General features: G+C 38.7%; 1 protein-coding gene across 7 annotated transcripts in view; it reads right to left on the minus strand.

The window, feature by feature from the left end:
- ZFHX4 (zinc finger homeobox 4) overlaps positions 1–22,625 on the minus strand; it is a 199,376-nt gene that overhangs the window by 5,358 nt on the left and 171,393 nt on the right. For all 7 annotated transcript variants that reach the window (XM_039363962.1, XM_039363964.1, XM_039363963.1 and 4 more), the window contains exons 7-9: positions 20,486–20,686; positions 18,896–19,016; positions 10,455–15,842 (exon numbers count right to left, since the gene is read on the minus strand). In XM_039363962.1, coding sequence (XP_039219896.1) covers positions 10,455–15,842; positions 18,896–19,016; positions 20,486–20,686 — 5,710 coding nt within the window. The remainder of the gene's footprint in view (positions 1–10,454; positions 15,843–18,895; positions 19,017–20,485; positions 20,687–22,625) is intronic.

A 22,625-nucleotide genomic window follows, 5' to 3' on the forward strand; every position in this document is an offset into this window, starting at 1 on the left:
TCAAAGTAATTTTTTAATTATTAAACAATAAATATATGCCTTAACAACACTATTCATTTTATATAGTAACAGAATATTAGCATCACACTACAAAACTAATGGAGGTGACAGTATTCCAGCTGAGCTATTCAAAATCTTAAAAGACGATGCAGTAAAAGTACTATACTCAATTTGCCAGCAAATTTGGAAAACTCAACAGTGGCCACAGGATTGGAAAAGGTCAGTTTACATTCCAATTCCAAAGAAAGGAAATGCCAAAGAATGTTCAAACTATTGCCCCATTGCACTCATTTCACATGCTAGTAAAGTTATGCTTAAAATCCTACAAGCTAGACTCCAACAGTATGTGGATCGAGAACTACCAGAAGTACAGGCAGGATTTCGAAGAGGCAGAGGAATTAGAGATCAAAATTGTCAACATACGCTGGATCATGGAGAAAGCTAGGGAGTTCCAGAAAAACATCTATTTCTGCTTCATTGACTATGCTAAAACCTTTGATTGTGTGGATCACAACAAATTGTGGCAAGTTCTTAAAGAGATGGGAGTACCAGACCATCTCATTTGTCTCTTGGGAAACCTATATGTGGATCAAGAAGCAACAGTGAGAACTGGACACCAACCACTGATTGGTTCAAAATTGGGAAATGAGTCCGGCAAGGTTGTATACTGTCGCCCTGCCTATTTAACTTATATGCAGAGCATATTTATTTATTTACAAATATTTATATGCCACCCAAAACCAAAGGACTCAGGGCGGCATACAAGGTTAAAAACAGTCATAAAAGAATAAAATAATCCAGTCATACCGTGAGTCCGATCATATCCCGGCCCCCCGGGGACATCAGCCCCAGGCCTGCCGGAACAGGAGAGTTTTAACGGCTTTCTTAAAGGCCAGCAGGGTGGGAGTAGTTCGAACCTCGGGGGGAAGTTGATTCCACCAGGTCGGAGGCACCACAGAAAAGGCCCTTCCCCGAGGGCCCACCAGCCGACATTGTCTGGCCGACGGGACCTGAAGGAGGCCCAATCTATGGGACCTCACCGGTCTCTGGGAGCTGTGCGGCAGAATGCGGTCCTGTAAGTAACCTGGCCCTATGCCATGAAGGGCTTTAAAGGTGATAACCAACACCTTGAATTGCGTCCGGAGACCCACAGGAAGCCAGTGCAGCTCGCGGAGGATAGGTGACATGTGGGCGTACCTTGGCGCGCCCACAATCGCTCTCGCGGCTGCGTTCTGAACCAACTGCAGTCTCCGAACGCCCTTCAAGGGTAGCCCCATGTAGAGCGCGTTACAGTAATCCAGTCTTGAGGTGACAAGGGCATGAGTGACTGTGAGTAAAGCCTCCCGGTCCAAATAAGGCCGCAACTGGTGCACTAGGCGAACCTGTGCAAAGGTCCCCCTGGCCACAGCCGATAGATGTTGTTCCAAATTTAGCTGTGAGTCCAGGAGGACACCCAAGTTGCGTGCCTGCACTGAGGGAGGTAAATTTGCCCCCCCCAGGACTAAAGATGGACCATCCAGTTGGCCTTTGGGAGGCAAGACCCAGAGCCACTCGGTCTTGTCAGGGTTGAGTCTAAGCCTGTTCACCCCCATCCAGACCCTCACATCTTCCAGGCACCGGCACATCACGTCGACTGCTTCACTGAAAGGACACGGGGTGGAGATATACAATTGGGTATCATCCGCATACTGATGATACCTCACCCCGTGTCGCCGAATGATCTCACCCAGCGGTTTCATGTAGATGTTAAAAAGGAGGGGGGACAAGACCGAGCCCTGAGGCACCCCATAATTGAGGCGCCTAGGGGTCGATCTCTGTCCACCCACCAACACCGACTGCGACCTGTCAGAGAGGTAGGAGGAGAACCACCGCAATACGGTGCCACCCACCCCCACCTCTCCGAGACGACGCAGAAGGATACCATGGTCGATGGTATCGAAAGCTGCTGAGAGGTCAAGAAGCACCAGGATAGAGGAATAACCCCTATCCCGGGCTCGCCAGAGGTCATCGGTCAGTGCGACCAAAGCAGTCTCAGTGCTGTAGCCGGGCCTGAAACCAGATTGAAAAGGGTCCAGATAATTGGTTTCCTCCAAGGATCGCAAGAGTTGAGACGCCACCACCTTCTCTACAACCTTCCCCACAAAGGGGAGGTTGGAGACGGGACGAAAGTTCTTCAAAACAGCTGGGTCCAGGGAAGGCTTCTTGAGGAGGGGCCTCACCACTGCTTCCTTTAAAGGTTGCGGGAAAGACCCCTCCATCAAGGAGGCGTTGATTATCGCCTGGAGCCAGCCTCGTGTCACCTCCCTACTGGCAGAAACCAGCCAGGAGGGGCACGGGTCCAATAAACAGGTGGCGGCATTCATTGCCCTCACGGCCTTGTCCACTTCATCAGGGGTCACAGGCTCAAACTCGCTCCAGATAACATGACTAAGACCAGCCCCTGGCAACTCGGCTGGCACTGCCCAGTCGGAGTCCAGGTCTCTCTGAATCTGAGCGATTTTGTCCAAAAGAAACTGAACAAACTCCTCAGCTCTCCCCTGCAAGGGTTCCTCCGCCTCCTCCACTTTAAGAAGGGAGCGGGTCACCCTAAACAAGGTGGCCGGGCGAGATTCTGCGGATGCAATAAGTGCGGAAAAGTGAACACGCTTTGCCGCCCTTATCGCCACTAAATAAGTCCTAAGATAGGCTCTTAATAGTGATCGGTCAGATTCAGAGTTACTGGCCCTCCAACGTCGCTCTAGACGTCTCTTGTGGCGCTTCATCTCCCGGAGCTCCTCAGTAAACCAAGGCGCCCTCCGGGGACCACCACCACAGAGAGGTCGCAAAGGCGCAATTCGATCCAGGGCCCCGGACGCTGCCTCATTCCAGGCCGCAACCAGGGACCCGGACGAGTTGTGGACAAGGGAGTCAGGTATTTCCCCAAGCTCCTCCTGGAACCGATCTGGGTCCATTAGGCGCCTGGGGCAGAACCACCTAGTCGGCTCCCTCTCCCTGCGTTGGGGGAATGATGCTCTGAAGTCCAGCCTCAATAGGAAATGAGAAAGGCAGGGCTAGATGAATCAAAAGTTGGAATTAAGATTGCCGGGAAAAATATCAACAACCTAAGATATGCAGATGATACCACTCTAATGGCAGAAAGTGAAGAGGAACTAAAGAGCCTCTTGATGCGGGTGAAGAAGGAGAGTGCAAAAGTAGGCCTGAAACTCAACATTAAGAAAACCAAAATCATGGCATCCGGCCCTTTCAATTCCTGGCAAATAGATGGGGAAGAAATGGAGGTAGTGACAGATTTTATTTTCCTGGGCTCCAAGATCACCTCAGATGGGGACTGCAGCCAAGAAATTAAAAGATGCTTGCTCCTGGGGAGGAAAGCTATGGCAAATCTAGGCAGCATACTAAAAAGCAGAGACATCACCCTGCCAACAAAAGTGCATATAGTCAAGGCCATGGCTTTTCCAGTTGCAATGTATGGATGTGAAAGTTGGACCATAAGAAAGGCTGAGCGACAAAGAATTGGGCCTTAGAACTATGGTGCTGGAGAAGACTCCTGCGAGTCCCTTGGACTGCAAGGCGTTCAAACCAGTCAGTTCTAGAAGAGATCAACCCCAACTTCTCTTTAGAAGGCCAGATCCTGAAGCTGAAACTCAAATACTTTGGCCACCTAATGAGAAGGAAGGACTCACTGGAGAAGGGCCTAATGCTGGGAAAGATTGAGGGCAATAGAAAAAGGGGATGACAGAGAATGAGGTGGCTGGATGGTGTCACTGAAACAGTAGGCGTGAACTTAAATGGACTCCAGAAGATGGTAGAGGACAGGAAGACCTGGACGAACGTTGTCCATGGGGTCAACGACACGACTTCGCAATTAACAACAATTGAAGTAATAACTATTGGGTTTGCACGTATCTGGATTGTGTTCTCATTTTAATTAATTCTGCCTCTGGGATATTTTTGTTTCCACCTGAGAAATTAGTACTTATGCAAATACTTTGCAATGAGGGGAGGTACCTTCCAATCAGTTTTGATTCCTGGCAATTGCCTGGACAGGTCTCTGCAGTTTTCTTGGCAAGATTTCTGAAGTAATTTGCTATTGGCTGCTTCCTAGAGCTGAGAGAAAGTTAATGCCTAAGGAATGAATAGAAATCACATTTTCCCAGCTTTTAGTCTGGTGTCTTAACCACTACAGCAAACTGGTTCTCTGAACTAATAACATATCTAATAAAAGGGACTCTTGTCTAATTAAAAGAGGGAAACATAAACAAAACAATAAATAAGTATTAAAACTAGTGGTGATAAAATGGATCTTATTGTAGTACAGTACATGTGAGAATTTTCTTTTGAGTATTCTCTACTATTGCAACAATTGTAGAAAGAAATCCTTTACTTTCTTTAAAATAAAATTAAAATGTTCCATTATCAAAGTCTTCACTGTATTTCTGAAGACCTGTGCTGTAAGCTAATTGTGAATAATTTAGTATCATCTTACATGGCTACTGAGAAGTAAGTCCTAGTTAATTTTTGTTTCTGAAAAAATATGTAGAGGATTGCAATATAATGCCATCTTCTTACTAACACAAATTTGGAAATAAGCTGATTTGTATATGAATTGACTTCATAATAATGGTCTTTACTGACTTGGAATACAATTTGTAAAAAAATACTTTGTGTTGGATTTATCTATATACCTATAGCATGAGTATAAAAATAAGCATGAAGAATTTCTTTGTTATACTTAGAATTCCAGTTTTAAACAACTTTGCCTATAGAATATTCTGTTTTACTGATTAATGAAAAAGCAGTATTTATGATCTATGTAACTGACTAGGAAACTATGGAAAATACATTTTGAAATGCTGCTGCAGAGAAAGTAAAGTAATACATAGAAATTAGAACTTAAAGGATCTTCTAGGATCAGTGTATATGTGAAATTATAAGAGTACGAACCTTAGAACATACAGGATAGACATGCTATTAATGGCATGAATGGTGCTGATGTCATCAATATCCAAATGCTTAACATTCCTCAGAATAAAATAATTAGAACTCAGAGGAAGAGACTATTAGATTTAACAAAGCAACCATTTAATGTTTGTTACAGAATCATTACTTTTATTTCATGGGAAGCTAAAATGTATAGTTAGTAAACAGACTTTAGATGGCCTCTGTTAAAATCTGTAGGTGGCATAACACACATATAGTAGAAAAATATTTTTAAGACTTCATTAAATTTTAATTTATTTTAATGGTAATTTAATTATATTAAAATATGTTTTGGTAAAATGCATATAGCTATTTCTGGTAATAAACTATAGCATATTGGGAGAATGTATTATTTTAAATAATTAATAAATAATATCCTTTGACTTTTTCATAATATACACAAGCCTCTGACTGAAGATTTTTAAAAACTGGATGGACCACAAGGGTTCAATAGGCAAAGTAATCAAAAGTTTAGGCCTGTCTATAAATGCAAAACAGTTCATCAAGAAATATTAAAATGAAGCTCATCGTATTTTGAATATTGTAAGATTAGTTTGAAGAATTTATTACAGATATAAACATTAACAATCTGCTGTTTAAAGTATTTTAGATGATCATAATGATTGGATTTATTTCATTTATTCTTTGCTTGACTTATCGAATCATTAGGCTATCTTTTGTTAACTTTCCTTGATGCATGATGTTTAAACAAATGTCAAATTTCTTCAATTGAAAGATTATGGCAATTAATGATGTGGACATACAGCATTCAGAACATAAACTAAAGGCACGATAGCCCATTACCAATGAGTAAATCCAAATGAAATGATTGGTGCTTAAGCTTGAGATGACATGACTGATTTTTTTTTCATTTTCCAGATCTTTCATATATACAGACAGACAGACAGACAGACAGACAGACAGACAGACACACACACACACACACACACACACACACACACACACACACACATCTATATACATACCAATACATAACAATGGCTTTTTGACTACTCTTGTGTTACATCAAGAGCTAATTAATTAATGGAGCATAAGGCTACATGCTATTTAGTTGGGATTTGTTAAGTAGAATAAGAGTAACCCAAAAAACAAAACTGAGCCATGCTAATGAAAATAACTATTTTAATTATGCATATATTTATGTAAAAAATTAATTGCATACATGCTCAAATATAATTTGATAAATTATCTACCTATTTGATCATAAAATAAAGAAGATATAAATGTACATTTACATTCAGAAGCATTACTGTATCACATTTTAAGTCTATGAGAGGATAATATTTGGAAACTGGGAATGACTATTAGCAGATTTTGAAATATTTTAAAGTAGAAAGAAGTAAACTAAAGGATCATAATCAGGATCAGGGCATAACATTAACTGAAAGAAGTTTGATTAAACTTATCTCTGCATCAAACACAGATGGAAACTGCTGCCCACAGCAAAACGTTAAAATAGTTAATAAGATATGAAGCATATCAGCAATGAGTATATATTAAAGAACTGTGGAGGAGGAATACTTTTTACTAATGAAAGTTTAATATAATCTACTCTTTTTTTTCAATTCCACTATTCCATTAAGAATCATTAGGAATATATATTTTCTGGGTAATAAGAGAGTTTATTTAGCATATGGAAGAATGGAATATTTCAAGGTATACAGGTGAAACTCGAAAAATTAAAATATCGTGCAAAAGTTTATTTATTTCAGTAATGCAACTTAAAAGGTGAACCTAATATATGAGATAGACTCATTACATGCAAAGCAAGTTAGTTCAAGCCGTGATGTGTCATAAGTGAGATGATTATGGCTTACAGCTCATGAAAACCCCAAATCCACAATCTCAGAAAATTAGAATATTACATGCAATCAATAAAACAAGGATTGTACATAGAACAATATCAGACCTCTGAAAAGTATAAGCATGCATATGCACTCAGTACTTGGTTTGGGCCCCTTTTGCAGCAATTACTGCCTCAATGCTGCGTGGCATGGAAGCTATTAGCCTGTGGCACCGCTGAGGTGTTATGGAAGACCAGGATGCTTCAATAGCGGCCTTCAGCTCTTCTTCATTGTTCGGTCTCATGTCTCTCATCTTTCTCTTGGCAATGCCCCATAGATTCTCTATGGGGTTCCGGTCAGGCGAGTTTGTTGGCCAATCAAGCACAGTAATCCCATGGTCACTGAACCAGGTTTTGGTGCTTTTGGAAGTGTGTGCCTCTCCATTCTCCCTCCAGACTCTGGGTCCTTGGTTCCCAAATGAGATGCAAAAGTTGCTCTCATCAGAAAAGAGGACTTTGGACCACTGAGCAATAGATCAGTTCTGTTTTTCTTTAGCTCAGATAAGATGCTTCTGACGTTGTTTGTTGTTCAGGAGCGGCTTGACAAGAGGAATACGACATTTGAAGCCCATGTCCAGGATAGCCGTCTGTGTGTGGTAGCTCTTGATGCACTGACTCCAGCCTCAGTCCACTCCTTGTGAAAGTCCCCAACACTTTTGAATAGCCTTTTCCTGACACTCTCCAGGCTGCGGTCATTCCGGCTGCTTGTGTACCTTTTTCTTCCACACTTTTCCCTTCCACATAACTTTCTAATAATGTGCTTTGATACAGCACTTTGGGAACACCCAACTTCTTTTGCAATTACCTTTTGAGGCTTTCCCTCCTTATGGAGGGTGTCAATGATTGACGATTTTCTGCACAATTGTCAGGTCAGCAGTCTTTCCCATGATTGTGATTCCTACAGAACCTAACTGAGAGACCATTTAAAGGCTCAGGAACCCTTTCAAGGTGTTAGCTGATTAGAGTGGGACACTTTGAGCCTAGAATATTGAACCTTTTCACAATATTCTAATTTTCTGAGATTGTGGATTTGGGGTTTTCATGAACTGTAAGCCATAATCATCTCATTTATGACACATCACAGCTTGAACTATCTTGCTTTGCATGTAATGAGTCTATTTCATATATTAGGTTCACCTTTTAAGTTGCATTACTGAAATAAATGAACTTTTGCACAATATTCTAATTTTTCGAGTTTCACCTGTATATTTGCTTAACATTTCTACACCACTTGAAAGTGTTTTGCCTTAGCCTTAATTGATATTTCATAGATTATTCTATTGCATTTATTATTTGAAGATCTACTAACTCAAACTGATCTATATGCCCAGTATCTAGGAATAACCTGCATGTTTAAGATTTAGTCTGCATATAGATCTTAAATGTTTATATCAGCTGTTAATACAAATTTAGCTGACCCAATGACAATAGGGAAATATTGCCTTGAATTTCAATGTTTAACACTTTCATCCATTTCTGAAACATGCATTATGCATACAATTGCATCCTCAAAGGAACAAAGATGGAATTCAGAAATATCTGATAGAGCCTCACCTTCTTTTAATTGTGATATCTCAATTATAGATCAGTACTTTATGATTTAGAGTTAAGTCTTAGCTGTACTTTGGATGAGGAAGGGGTAGAAAAATTGTATATTCTTTCCTAATAGAATGAAGGCTGTTAGATATTATAGCTAGATGATTCTCAACCAAAGAGTATTCCCCAAATTGACTCATACAACTTGGAGGCCTAAATATAAGTGGAAAATGGCTTAACCAGTAAGTTATTACTAGGATTGAGAGCTGGAAAAGGTAATACCAATAATACAATTTAACAACTCAGTCAGGAAGTTAAGCTTATCTTCAGTAAATGCTCTGTAAAGAGAAGAATTCTGGAAAATGCAGAGAACTATCTTTCCAGCCTTTATTCCAAATCAAAATTATGACTTTTATTCTTCTTCTAAACTCTGAATACTTGTTTTCAGGAAATTAATGTGTAAAGTTTGGAGAGTGAATATAACAGCAGAAATTAAAGTCTATGTCGAGGGCGGTTTCTGCTAGCTCATATCTTTTAGAAAGACAGGGGTTTGACTTAGCAATCTGGTTCTACAACTGACTCATCTGAAGGAGAAAGTTTTGTTTCCATGCATAGACTGGACTTCTATAATTTTTCTTTAACCTATCACTTATGCTTAGCAAAAGACACAGTCTTTTGATTTTATTACCTAAAACCAGAAGGAAATGTTTCCCATTATGAAAAGAAAAATGTAATGAATCAAGGAAAAAAATGGAAAAAAATGATCAATGGAATGGTTATTATCAATTAGAATAAAATAGAAAAAATGTCATTGCTACAGTTCTAATATTGGCAATCAGCAGTATAGACATCAACCCTGAAATGTAAATAGTTTTAATTTAATTGTAAGACACACAGTAATAATGAGAGGCAAAAAGTTTGTATAAATGACACTATCTCAGATAGGAAAAAATATTATAATTTTATTATACTTTATTATATTATAATACACAAACTAATTAAATAGATGCACCAAATATTTGGAAATAAATATTTCCCAGATATGTAATTTTTCTACTTGCATTTTTGCAAATACATAAAGTCAATCTGCCTAGAATTTATGATTGACTATATTAATTCATTACCATAACTGTTATGGAGATCAGGAAAAAGTTGTGAATTAAATAAAATAAGATTGATTTTAGCTCAGTCCTTACCATGATTATTTAGAAGTCCCACTGATTTCAGTGCAGTGCTTTGAATTGCAGCTTTAGCTGGATACAGTTAAATCCCAGAGAAGCAGTTACTAGGGTTTATATCACTTGAATGAGATTTTGTCTCAGTTACTAATGCCATCCCTCAATTTGCCTTTACTTAGTAAAATGTTTTAAAATGTGACAAATATATGTGGAATATTGATTAAATTATAAAAATACATGATTCTCAGGATTTTATTGGATGAACTGATAAATAAATGTAAAAGTCCTAGTTAAGAATGTTATTTCATTGACATATACACTGTTACTTAAAATACCCATTACATGTTTTACTTCAAAAATAACATATTGATAATATATCAGCTATGTAAAATTCAAACTGTTTTAAATCCTGAATGGATTCTATTTTTTTATTTATTTTCTGCCATCAAGGTCCTGGTATTGTCTTTGCAGTTCCTAGTATTATCGCCTACAAAGTCTTAGAAAAATCTTCTAATATTTTGGAACAGTTTATGGGACTCATAGAGACATAAAAGTATAAGCGAGTAGTAAAGACTGAATCCACTCTCATTTGGGGCATACACAGGGAAGGATTAAAACCTGCAAGAAGGTGGGCATGATGTTGCAATTCAAGCCTTATCCTCAAGATGTGAACTATGATGCCATAATCCTGCTCCCCATCTTGTAGATTTTGACTTCCCTGTTCCTCTCTGGTGGATCAGAATCCAGCAAATTCTGAATAGGTTAGGAAGCATTCACTCACACAGGTTCTGAACAAATTATTTTTATGGTGTACAATCACATAAATGACAGAAAGGTCATAAAATACCAACTCTATCTCAACAATGCTGACTTTTTTTCTTTTCATATTTACTTACTGTTTGAACTTTGAGGAAATCCAGTTAAGGAAGATGGACCATTCATTCCAGGTAAAAGAACTGGAGGAATTCCAGGTAGTCCTGGGTAAGCCGCTGGCAAACTGATTCCGTGAAGTGAACTGCTGTCCATCATGCCTGGCTGCTGTACTGTTAAGCCTAAAACATCTGTGGCCTTTTTAATACGATCCAATTCTTGTTGTGCCATCAGCTGTCTAACAGTTGTAGGAGCTAAGTAGTCTTTTTCCCGGTCCAGCTGACTTCCCACAGTTTCTCGCACTTTTGTTATGTGTTGTTTGGAAAATATATGGTCTCTTATGGACAAACGTGCAGAATACTTCACCCCACATAGAGAACACTCTGGTCTTGATCCATCAGTTGCATTCTGATTGATCATAAATGGCTTCCCTATGTTTATTTTGAATTTCTTTTCTTTTGCTCGTGCATTTTGAAACCAAACTTGTACCACACGTTTGGGCAAGCCAATCTCATTCCCTAGCATTTCACATTCTTGCATGGTTGGAGTCCGATAGTCACTAAAGCAAGCCTTCAAGACCTTAAGCTGTAAATTACTCATTTGTGTCCGAAATCGTTTGTGACCAGGCCGATCGCTACTTTTAGATTTAAAGGGATTGTTTGCTCCAAATGGATTAGGTGAACTTGGATCAGCAATGCTTGATGTTTCACTGCGATCAGCATTATCATCAGGATCATCAGTAATGTAAACACTTTGGTCATGATCACCATCTTTGTCACCTAAAAGGATTGATGGGTTTGTCAGAGAGAATAAATGCTTATCATCAATGTTCTCCATATTAGGCATGTTTGTGTTTTTTGGCAAATTGTCATTGAGAATATTTTTTGGCTCTTTAGAAAATGATGATTTCACATCTCTTGAACAACCACTCATACTTTCAGTTTCATTGTTTCCTTCATCTCCTGTTGTAGCATCACTAATTGCTGTATTAATTGATGAAGTTTCATCAAAGTCAGTTTTACTCTGATCATAACAACTATCAACAGGAGCAGCATTCAGATTTTCAATATCTTCATTGCATTCTGCTTTGAAAGACGAAGGACTTAAAAGATTCTTCGGTGACATTTCTGCAGTTTTACTAACAGGAGTTGAGACAGTAGAAGCTAATTCATTTTCACTTGATAAATCAATTTTTGTTAAAGATGATGGATAATCAAAAAACATATATTTTTGTGGGCTTTCTCCTCCATCTTCATTGACTATTAAAGGACTCGGTGGCAAACTATAACCTGCCTGTTTTCCTTCATTCCAGTGTCGACTGCGAATATGACTTTCTAAAGCTGATTTTGCTTTAAACAATGCTCGACAAAAAGGACATCTTTTATGAGACTGGGCTGGCCCTACTGCACGAAATTGCCCTTTTCTTTCTCGAGCTCTTGTATTTTGAAACCAGACTTGTACTACCCTCTTTTTAAGACCTACTTCACGTGCAATATGATCTAGCATTTTTCGAGTAGGATTGGAATCCAAAAGGTATTTTTCATAGAGTATTTCCAACTGCTCTGGAGTAATTGTAGTTCTCAATCGTTTATCGCGGTGCTGGTCCTCACCACTGTTTCCTCCCTCTTTTTCACTACAATTATTATCTTCCTTATCATCCAGTTTTCTTTTAAGTGAGCCAGAAACTGAAGCAGTATGGTGAGTTGTGTGAGTTGAACTTACTTGTGGTGCCATCTGGGCCAAAGAACTATTCAGCAACTGACCTGTCATCAAAGGGCTATTAGGATCAAATATCATATAGGGCATATCCATAGGCCTTTCTAAAAACTGAGAATGAAGGAATTGATTTTGTGCTGCTAAGAAATGCATATGTTGGTGCTCCTGCCAAAGTTCTAAAGTGGGAAAGGCAACTGTACACTGGTCACATTGGTACTGCAGTAACTGAGGAGGTAGACTGTTTTGAAGAGGACCCATTGAAATTGTTAAAGGACTGGAAGGAACTGGTGTAGATTGTGATGTAGAAGGTGGTCTACCTCCTATTTGGGGTTGTTTGTGTTGCTGTGCTTGAGAAGCTGAGGGCTGTGAATCCATAGAGGATCCTGTGGAGGATGTTAGTGTAGATTGCATTAATTTGTTGCTTTGGGAGGAAGTCTCAACTTGTTTAGGTGTGGTATCATTTTGCTTTGGCTTTTCAGTTAAATCAGGTTTGGGAGAGTTTTTGTCTGGCTCGGGTTTGGGTGATGGCATCAAAGGAGTACTAGAACCAGATCCAGAGCTTGCTGTGGTTGCTACAGCCATACTTTTAGATGAATCAGATGGACCAGAAAATGTATAGTTCTTATAAAGAGTTTGATCTGTGGCGTCCATTGAGTCCTCTGTTTGACTTTCATCTTGGGCATCATCATCCTCATCTTTATAACACATTTTTTTCTGATGAGTAATTAAGTCAAAAATTCTGGGAAAAACTACACTACATTTTTTACATTGATATTGCATGTTACTAGTCCTAATGTATCTCTCATTGGTGAGTTCCCTTTTCTCGTTATCTTTAGTTTCAGCTTGATTCTCATAGCTTTTTCGAGCCTTTTGCCGTGCATTCTGGAACCATACAACAATAACACGAGTAGGTAAGTTAAGTACAGTTGAAAGTTGTTCAATTTCATCATCTTTTGGATAAGCATTTGTATCAAAAAAATCTTGTAACACTCTCAGCTGGTAGTCAGTAAATCTAGTTCTAGATGATCGCTTGCTTAAAGATGCATCAGATTTGTAATGTTCTAAAGAACTGGTTTGTGGTTCAATTCTTATATCTTCCAAAACTGTTATGGGAGGGTTACTAAAATTGTATGGAGAATCTTTGTTTCTCTGTCGTTCCTTAAATAAGGTATTTCGAAACCAATGTTTAATAACTTTTTGTGAAAGGCCAGATTTCTCAGCCATTTCTTGAATCTGTTCCTCGCTGGGAGAATTATTAATATCAAAATATGCTCGCAGGATTTTCAGTTGGTCATCTGTGATTCTAGTACGGGGACGCTTGAATTGAGAGTGTCGTAGAAAATTTGGATCTAATCCAAGTTGTTGCTGACAAAGCTGAGTAAGATCTGCAGATAAAGCATCCATGGGTGGTAACTGAAGGGCAAGCTGAGGAGGTAATGCTGGGTGTTGCACTGGTTGCATCATAATTGGGGGGAAAAGAGGAAGATCTAAAGATACTGGCAGCTGCACTGGTGGTGGAGCAGAAGGTGGAGGCGGTGGCGGAGGAGGTGGTGGCGGAGGCGGTGGAGGTGGTGTTGGTGGGGGAGCTTGCAAAGGAGTGGGAGTTATGCTCTGAATTTTTCCAGAGCTAGATGAAGGTTGTGAAGGAGTTACAGATGGAGCTGCAGGTGGAGGTGGGGGTGGTTCTGGAGAAGACGGTGAAATAGGATAAAGTTTGTCATATGCCTCCCTGTATTGACAGGCAAATTTTTCTAGTGCACCATATGGGAAGAACTGACCATGGACGTGTTCCTGATGACTCTTTAATATAAGTATGTTTGAAAATAATTTACTACACGCTGCACATTCCAATTTGTCAGTATTTTCACAATCACTAGTTTTACTTTTCTTCTGCACCTTCTGCCTGTTCTCATTATATTGAATAACTAATTCAAAGCCAAAATTTTCTAATAAAGCTTTGGCTGCATTTCCTCTTGCCCCAGAAGCAATTCTAGGTGGTGGGATAATTGGTTCTGAAGACTTCTGCTTCTTTATTTCTTTGTTTTCTTTCAATCCTTCATTATCACTTGTGAATTCTTGCTTTGGTTTTTCTTGTTTCTCAGAAATCTCTTCAGATTCCTTAACTAAGGGCATATCCTTCACCATCTGGCATTCTGTATTTACTGCAGGATTTTGCTCTGCTTTTACCAACTTATTAGCCTGTTGCTGTTGCTGTTGCTGCTTTGGGGGCTGAATTTGAGGTGGTGTAGCTTGATACTGTTGTGCCTGTTGCTGTAATAGCTGTAGCTGAGTTTGGCCGACATGGTGCTGAACTTGCATCTGCTGTTTTAGGTCTTCTAACAATGAACCTGCCATACCTGCCATTCCAGGCATACCAAAAGTGGCAGAAGCAGGTAAACCCAGATCAGGGCTCAGACTGAATTCAGTCCCTGGAATATAAAACGGAAAAAGAAATTGTGGTTGTTGAAATTGCAGCAACGCTTCTGGCGTCATAGGAAAATGAGGCAAAAAAGCAGGATTCAAGAACTGTGGCTGAAAGAAAGCTGCTTGCTGCTGCAATTCATGCTGGAGTTGCATCTGCAGTTGGGCTGGTGACTGGGGAGGATGATGTGTAGGCTGAGCAGAAATAAATTCAGAAGCCTGTTTTTTATTTAACTCTTTGGCATCTAGGTGAGTTTCTTTGCTGTTAGCTGCTGGTAAGCTCGTAGACTCTACTGATCCTTGGCTAGGGCTATTAACACTCCCTGCTGTACTAGTTCCGCTTAATGTATTACTGTTTGGCTCTAATTTTGCAGCCCTTGCCTTAGTCTGATGCAGTACAGATCTCATGTGGATTTCCAGTGTAGAACTTTGGCTGTAAGAAACATTGCAAATGCTGCATTTATAGGGTTTGTTGTCAGTGCTGCTGTTTGCTTCTTGAGGGACAGGACTGGATGCTTCCTGCAACACTTTTTTGAGTTTATGTAAATGGGAGACTGAATTATAATGGACCAAAAGAATGTTCTTTTGTGTGAAAGATTCTTTGCACACTGTGCATTTATATGGACGAGAAGGATCTAGAAACTTTTCCATAGTAAAATTTGGCCCTTTTCTAAAAGGTAAGGTCCGCTTTGGTTCTGAGCCCATTTCATCTGGAATCGAGCTGCTGTCACTTCCTACAGGACTTGCTTTACCTTCCTGGTCCACCTCATATTCCCTTTCTATATCTTGTTCTAGTGCATGTTCCTCTTGTGCCATACTTTCATTTTCTGACCAGAGTTCACCATTTACAGGTAAAGATGTACACAGCTGCTGAATTTCAGCTTCACTGAGTTCTGGATGGCCTGTTTCCAAATGTTTTTTTAAAGCCTGGAATGTACGGAAGCTACGTTGGCAAAGGCTACACATGGTAGCAGCCCGAATAGCATGATACTGGGAATGTATCTGAAGCTTCTGCATAGTCTTAAAAGCCAAGCTACAATGGTTACAACGATATTTATAGACATGGCGATCAGAAACAGAAAGCTGCTGCCTCTTCTGCTGTTCATTCAAATGATCTGGCAGTGATTCAATTATCTTTATATCATTACTGCTGCTTTTGTTCCATTCTGGCAGTTCAGCAGATTCTTTTAGTGGCTTATTTTCCTCTATTTTAATTTCCATTCCAGTTTTTGATTCTTCAAGCCCAGGAGTATTCTTCTCTTCTGGAGGACTATCACCTGCTTACAAAAGAAAGAAAGAGAAAAAAAAAAGAATAACCCATAGATTATTTAGTAGAAAGTATATTTGGTATGACAATTATACACAGTGACCATTCAGTAATAGTTTTGCAATTGTATATCTGCATAGGTAGTATAGTATATACCAATTAAGCAATTCCCATTTTTAGTACATTGGCATGTTGTCTTTTAAAAGATACTTTGAAAACTAACTAGGTGAAGTCTGTATCCTATCTAAAGTTACAAAGAAGATGTGCATACAAATGGATGCATTCATTCCAGAGACAATAAAAGGCTCAGGCTCTGAATCATAATTCCTGAAAAAGGCAACTGTCTAATCCTTGTTGAATCAGTTGGAAAGGTAAATGTTTAGGAATCATGCTAATTAAACACCTAATTAAATCTTCCAGGGTTTCTAGCCAATGCATAAAATCATAGATGTGAATGACATTTAAAAAAGTATTGCTGCAGAGAAAAACTGGAATCAAACATGGATGCATGGACAGTAATTATGAATTTATTTTCACATAGTTTTTGGGGTTTCCTAGTTATTAGGTAATTTTCTCTTTTTCTCTCATTGTTCTCCTTCCTTTTTTTCCATTAGTGTGGTCTGCCTTCTAGGTTGTAAAATATAAATAGATATTGATATATAAGTTCACACATATGTAATTAAAAGAATGAAGTGGGAATATACCAAATTCATTACAGCAGCAATCTTGTTGCTGCTAGTTCAAACTTATTCAAAAACAGAAATGGGCAACTGACTTGTACAATCTTATTAATAGTTGTAAATCTAAAATCACAATAGACGGCCCTAACATAAGCAATTTAATGTTGAATATATTCAAACCTGGGTTTTTAATCTATCCCTGTCTATAACAACTTATTACACCTTTGGTTAGTTTTAATACAAAATATAGTAAAATAATACATCTGGTTTATAACTCATGGGTAGGATCTGTCATTAGAGCTGAGCAGGGATCAGCTGCAAGCAAACAAGGATTCTAAAGGTTCTGACTATTTGGATGGAATTAAAACTATGGAGAAGTTTTGCCATTTATACATGAGACTTTGGAGACAATCTATCCACAATGTCCTGGGCTGATACAATCCTACTAGAATTGTTCTGTATTCAGTTAAATGAATAAATAATAATGCTCCAGTAAACATGTTCTAAAAATAAAGCTGACAGCTTTAAAACATGATTCTCTTATTTGTAGATATTTTTGTTTTTTAAAAGCAGCTTTAGGGATTATTTGATTGGCATTATTTGATTGACATTATGAGGAATGGGCAGGAGGAATACTGAATTCACTGATTGAAAGGCCTGCCCACAAATTAGAGTGATCTGTACAATCAAACTCTCATGATTGCCAAATTATTTTGAAATGATGGAACTTGAGAATTCTTTTTTAACCATTTTTTATAACTTTTTATTGAATTTCTAATGTTACAATTATATCTTTGAAAAACAACGTGGTGGCTGAGTTACAATAATTCAATTACATACAGATATTATTAGTACAAATCTCAAACTATAACAGCCAATATTTCCTCTCTTTTTCCCTTAATACGTACTGTCTCTTATTTAAGTTAGTATACTTCTTATTCTATTAATCAGATAAAAAATAACTTTCTTGCATTTATCCGTCTTCCTCGTCCAGTTTTGCATTGCTGAGGGGTCCTAAAAGGGTCGAAAAGTCACCCTGTAGAGGCGACCAGCAAGGAGGGGCTCTCACTGGATTGCAGGAGAGCGGTAGCTCTCCCGTTAGATCCGGCATTATCTCCAAACCAGCGGATGAAAGACTGGCCATAGCAATATGGCCAGTCACTAGGCTGCTGACAACCAAAGTCACACTTACCATTAGGCAACTTTAAAGCAGCGTGGAAGAGACTGGGTGAGATCTATCTCACTTAAATCCTAACTACCTTTTTCTACCTACGTAAGCTGCTAAAGTACTTTTCCCCCTGTGGAGAGGGAAGAGGGATTTTAGCCCTCCTTCCAGAAACAGCGGCGACCGATTATCCAGGGGAGTTTAAAACCTTGAAAAAATAATTGGATCCCAATGGGAATTTTATTTTGTGGACTAAAAGATTTTCTACTATCTACTTTCTAATTTTTATTGAAGATCTGGGTTTTTCCTCATAAAATAGGGAAAAAATGGAAAAAATAAAATAACTTTGAGATTCAAGAGAATTCTTTTTTTAACCATTACCTTCACTTACTGTTTGCTATTTGTGGTTTTCCAATTATAACAATAAGTAAAGGCTGTTTTATCTACTGAATTAGTGTAAGGCAGTGGTTCTCAACCTTTCTAATGCCGCGACCCCATAATACAGTTCCCCATGTTGTGGTGACCCCCCAACCACTTATACATCACTGGGTGCCAGGGGCATGGCCAAAGAAAAGGGGGGAAAATGGCAGACAGCCTTGTTTGGCGACCCCCGTGAAATGGTTGTTCGACCCCAAATGGGGTCCCGACCCACAGGTTGAGAACCACTGGTGTAAGGGTTGCATTTAGGTTTTACGCTGATCCTTGCTGAAATATCTAGCAGTTTGAGCCATCTCTTTGAAGTTGGCTGTTAATCTCTGCTTTCAGCTCTTCTTTTTGCACAACACAGTCATAAGTATAGCTGCCTGAAGTCTGATGCAGATATTTGTCACTATGGGATCCATTTTTATGTAAATGTAATTACCTTCTGCTTCAAAGGTTTTGAGTTCCATTTTTTTATATATAAAGTCAGACTTAAAGGAGTTAGTCCAAAATTATTGTACTGTTTTTTTATTACCTTCATCCCTAACTATAATGTAGATTTTCCTGTAAGAAGTAGGAAAGTATGGCACAGTAGCTAAAACCCTGAAAAGAAATGTCCTACAATATTGCTGTATTGCAAAACACACTTGATTTCATTAACTGGTTAAAGCAAACTGAACTTTAATTTCTGCATTATTTTCTTTAGTGCAGAGTTACTAGATTATCCAAGGTGAAGGAATATTTTATCAAAAGACACTGATGTTTCAATTCTGCAGGTGTGGTTTTTCAATGCTATACCTGAGTATTTTCCAGATCCCTCAGTTCTCAGGCTTGTGGACATGGCATCGCAGTCAGATTTCTCTGAAGCAACTGTTGGCAGTAGCATACTGTTAGGCATCATCATATCTGGTACAGGAACCTTAGGGAAGAAAACATAATTTTGACAGTGCTTATCACATGTAGATAAATCAACCAGGAGCTTAAAATTTAGCTCATATAAATGACAAAAATGGTATTGGTTAAAATATTCTGAACAAAAAAGATATTTACAACCTGAGCTTTCAATGAGTTGAGTGTGGGCATTTTAAGCAATTTGGGTAACCTGAAGAGACTAGAAGCATTTGAAATGTGGATTTACAAGTGGCTGTTACATATAAGCTGGGTTCACAAGATCAGAAATGAGGAGGTGATAAGCTGCTGGGAAAGCCAAGGGAAATCATCAAAACAATTAAAAAATGAAAATTAGAATATTTCGGACATGTGATGTGACACCCAGAAAAATATGGCATACTCCATTTAATCCTCCAGGGAAAGATTGAAGGCAAACGAGGTCCAAGCAGAAGAAGAACATCGTGGCTTCAAAATCTAAGGGACTGCTTTGGACAAAACTCAGCAGCACTTTTTTGTGTGGCTGCTGATAAAAACAGGATCGCCAACATGATCACCAACATCCGATAACGGATATGGCACAACAAGAAGAAGACACTATTTCTGAGGGTTCTAACAAAAGATTAATTTGTATCTCACACATCTGTGTGGGTGTGAGTGATAAGGTTTTATTTTTACCAAACTTGATAATATCTTAATTGATGTATGTCTGACAGTTTACCTTGTTTTACCTAGGCTTTTATATAAGCCTGTCATTGAGATCCTAAAAATGTTTAATCATCCCTGAAAAATATCTTAGGGTTTCTCTAGTGATATCTGTATTGCATTTTAGAAAAATTGAAAGAGAAAATAATATGGGTGACAAAGCAGTTGTACATTCTAACACATACAGGTTTGACTATATGTAATAACACTCTCTAAAATATATTTTCCACTAACATACATATATATCATACATATATCACTTGGTTTTTTATTAGATATTCAAGATAACTAAATAAACCATAAAGTTATGATTCCGGCCTGTATAAAAAGTACAGAGATTTTTGTGCTGCTCTTCACCATTACAAGTTCATATAAAATTGACATTAAATTTAACTGTTAGTTTCCCAGAGTCATGCATGTGATATGGGTCAATGTTTAAATTAAATAAATAAATATACAAAGAATGCTTTTAGCCATCACAATACATTATAGCAAATGAAGAGGAAAAGTTTCCCTACAGGGAAAAGTTAATAGCCAATCTGCTTTAGGAAGTGCATGAAGCCACAGAGGTGAGCACCTTGATCTTGAAAGGTTGACTTTAATGAGAACTTAAGACTCCCGTGTCTTTGAAAATTAAGGTTAAGTGAATAGGCCAAAAAGATGAACTAAGTTATTGACAGAAGCAGAGATCTCAGGAGCTCCTGTTCCAACTTTCTGATTCCATTTCCAGCATCTATTCATCACTGTGTACAATTAACATATATGTAAAAACATATTAACATTTTAAATACTTACTGTCATAAGCAGTTTTTCCACACAATCAGGTGACACACTGTGCAAATGAGTCAGATGTAATTGCAGATGCATTTTGTTGCTCAGGACATCTTGACAAAGGGGACAGCAGATCACAGGCTGCATAGAATGTTGTGACAAAACATGCATCTGTATACGATTTGGGTCCCTGCTATTGTAGTTACAATAAGGGCACTGGTAAAACTGAAAAAAAAAACCCACCATAAATTCAGATTATTAGACAAATAAATTGAAAAAATGATATTACTATAGTAAATACTACATTTTCCTTCAAGAAAAAAATGAATAATGCTTCTTCTGTTTCTTCTAGTCAACCTCTCAGGGTAACAATAATTTCTAGGAATTTATCATCATTTTCACATTTTAATGCCTTAAAAACAGTTTAATTTTACAAGAAAAAGAAGAAACATGGTGGTTTATCTGCAGCCTATTCATTAGAGAACATATGTTTGGGATTATATATAAGTAAAGTTCTTGGACTTCAATACCTTCAGTACACATACCCATATCTACACAATTATTATTGATCTGAACCAATCCACTACAGGATAAAATCTTCTTCAGTGAAAGTTATGGACTATAATATCATTTTATTACAATCTATCATGCCGGTCTTCAGAAATGCTACTCTATAAATTTCCAGTTATGAGACCCTGATTTTGAAGATACACTCATGGGATCAACTGGGACAGTTGCTATTGTATCAGCTGTTCTGCTGCACAGCAACTTGCTTGCCTCACTTCTAGAGCTCATTTTGGGACTGGCTATGGCAGTGTTTCCCAAACTTGACAATTTTAAGGCATGAGGACTTCAACTCCTTAAAATTGTCAAGTTTGGGAAACACTGGGCTATGGTCTTCCTCAGGCTTATGGTTTTAGGAGCCTTCAATTAGTTTCCCCTGGGACAGACCTTGAAAACAGACCAGGAGTTCATGGCCACCATCCCAGTCACTCATGGCCTGACTTGAAATATTAGTTGCACTCTGGACTTAGTTTTCTTGTCAGAACAGTGGCAATGTGATCTGAGGGGAGAACTATCTTCAGCCCCTCTGCCATGGTCAGATCATGCTCTGGCAACTTTGAGATTCTATTATATTACCCTATTATGCATGGAGATAGAATATGTACAGTTATCTGTGAATTAGATCCATGCCCTCTCCCCTCATAGTTAAGGCTACCCAGCATGTGACACGTGATGGGTCCTAGCGATAGTTAATTCATCTTTGAGTAATGGGGTGTTCCTGGACAATTTAAAGAGGCACTGGTGCTCCCTATTCTCAAAAAGCCATTGCTGGGTTCCATAGTTTGTATAACTTTTGTCCCGTGTCTCACTTTCCCTTTTACTGGAAGGTGGATGAGAAGGTAGTAACACTGCAGCTCCAGAAAATCCAGGATGAGACAGATTATTTGGATCCCTTTCAGACATGTTTTAGGTTTAGAAATGGGATAGAAAAGGCATTGCTTGTTTTTTTGTTTTTTTGGGGCCTCTCAGTGGCCTTTGAAACTATCAACTCTGATATTCTTTTGGGTTGACTTCGGGAGCTGCAGATTAGTCCAGTGAATGCTGATAGGGAGCAAGAGATCCAGCCCACAGTCCGTCTTACGGATGCTAAAGGGCTCAGTACTATTTACGCTCCTTTTTAGCTTCTAATCTTACCTCTGCTGGGTAAGATTATCTGTCACCATAGGCTGACCTTATCTTTGGAAAAATATGTATGTAGATAATAGTTGTATAATCTCTGTCCCAGGTGAACTAATTGGATGCTCTTTTATGGTGCTTAGAGGCTATCAGGATCTGGGGAACAATAGGTTTCAGCTAAACTCTGTTAAGAACAAGTGGCAGTGGTAGGGGACTCCTTTGTATACGGGAGTTTACCATCTCTGGTGTTGGATGTGATTGTTCTGTCCCAGACAAATCCAGTGCGTAATGTGGGGGTTCTCCTGGACTCATGACACCTGCTTCAGAAGCAGGTGGCAGTCATGTTTCAGGTCTTTGCCTGCTTTTATGTTGTGTATCATAAAGACCTAAGAAGGTGTCTTTCAGTCACTCATGCTCTGGTCATCTCCATATAAATTATGCACTCTATATGGGGCTATCCTTGAAAAGTATCTGGAAGCTGCAG

The sequence above is a fragment of the Crotalus tigris genome, unplaced genomic scaffold (genome assembly GCF_016545835.1).
Source record: "Crotalus tigris isolate CLP2741 ecotype Arizona unplaced genomic scaffold, ASM1654583v1 scf7180000019636.1259824, whole genome shotgun sequence".
NCBI classification, from domain to species: Eukaryota; Metazoa; Chordata; class Lepidosauria; order Squamata; family Viperidae; genus Crotalus; species Crotalus tigris.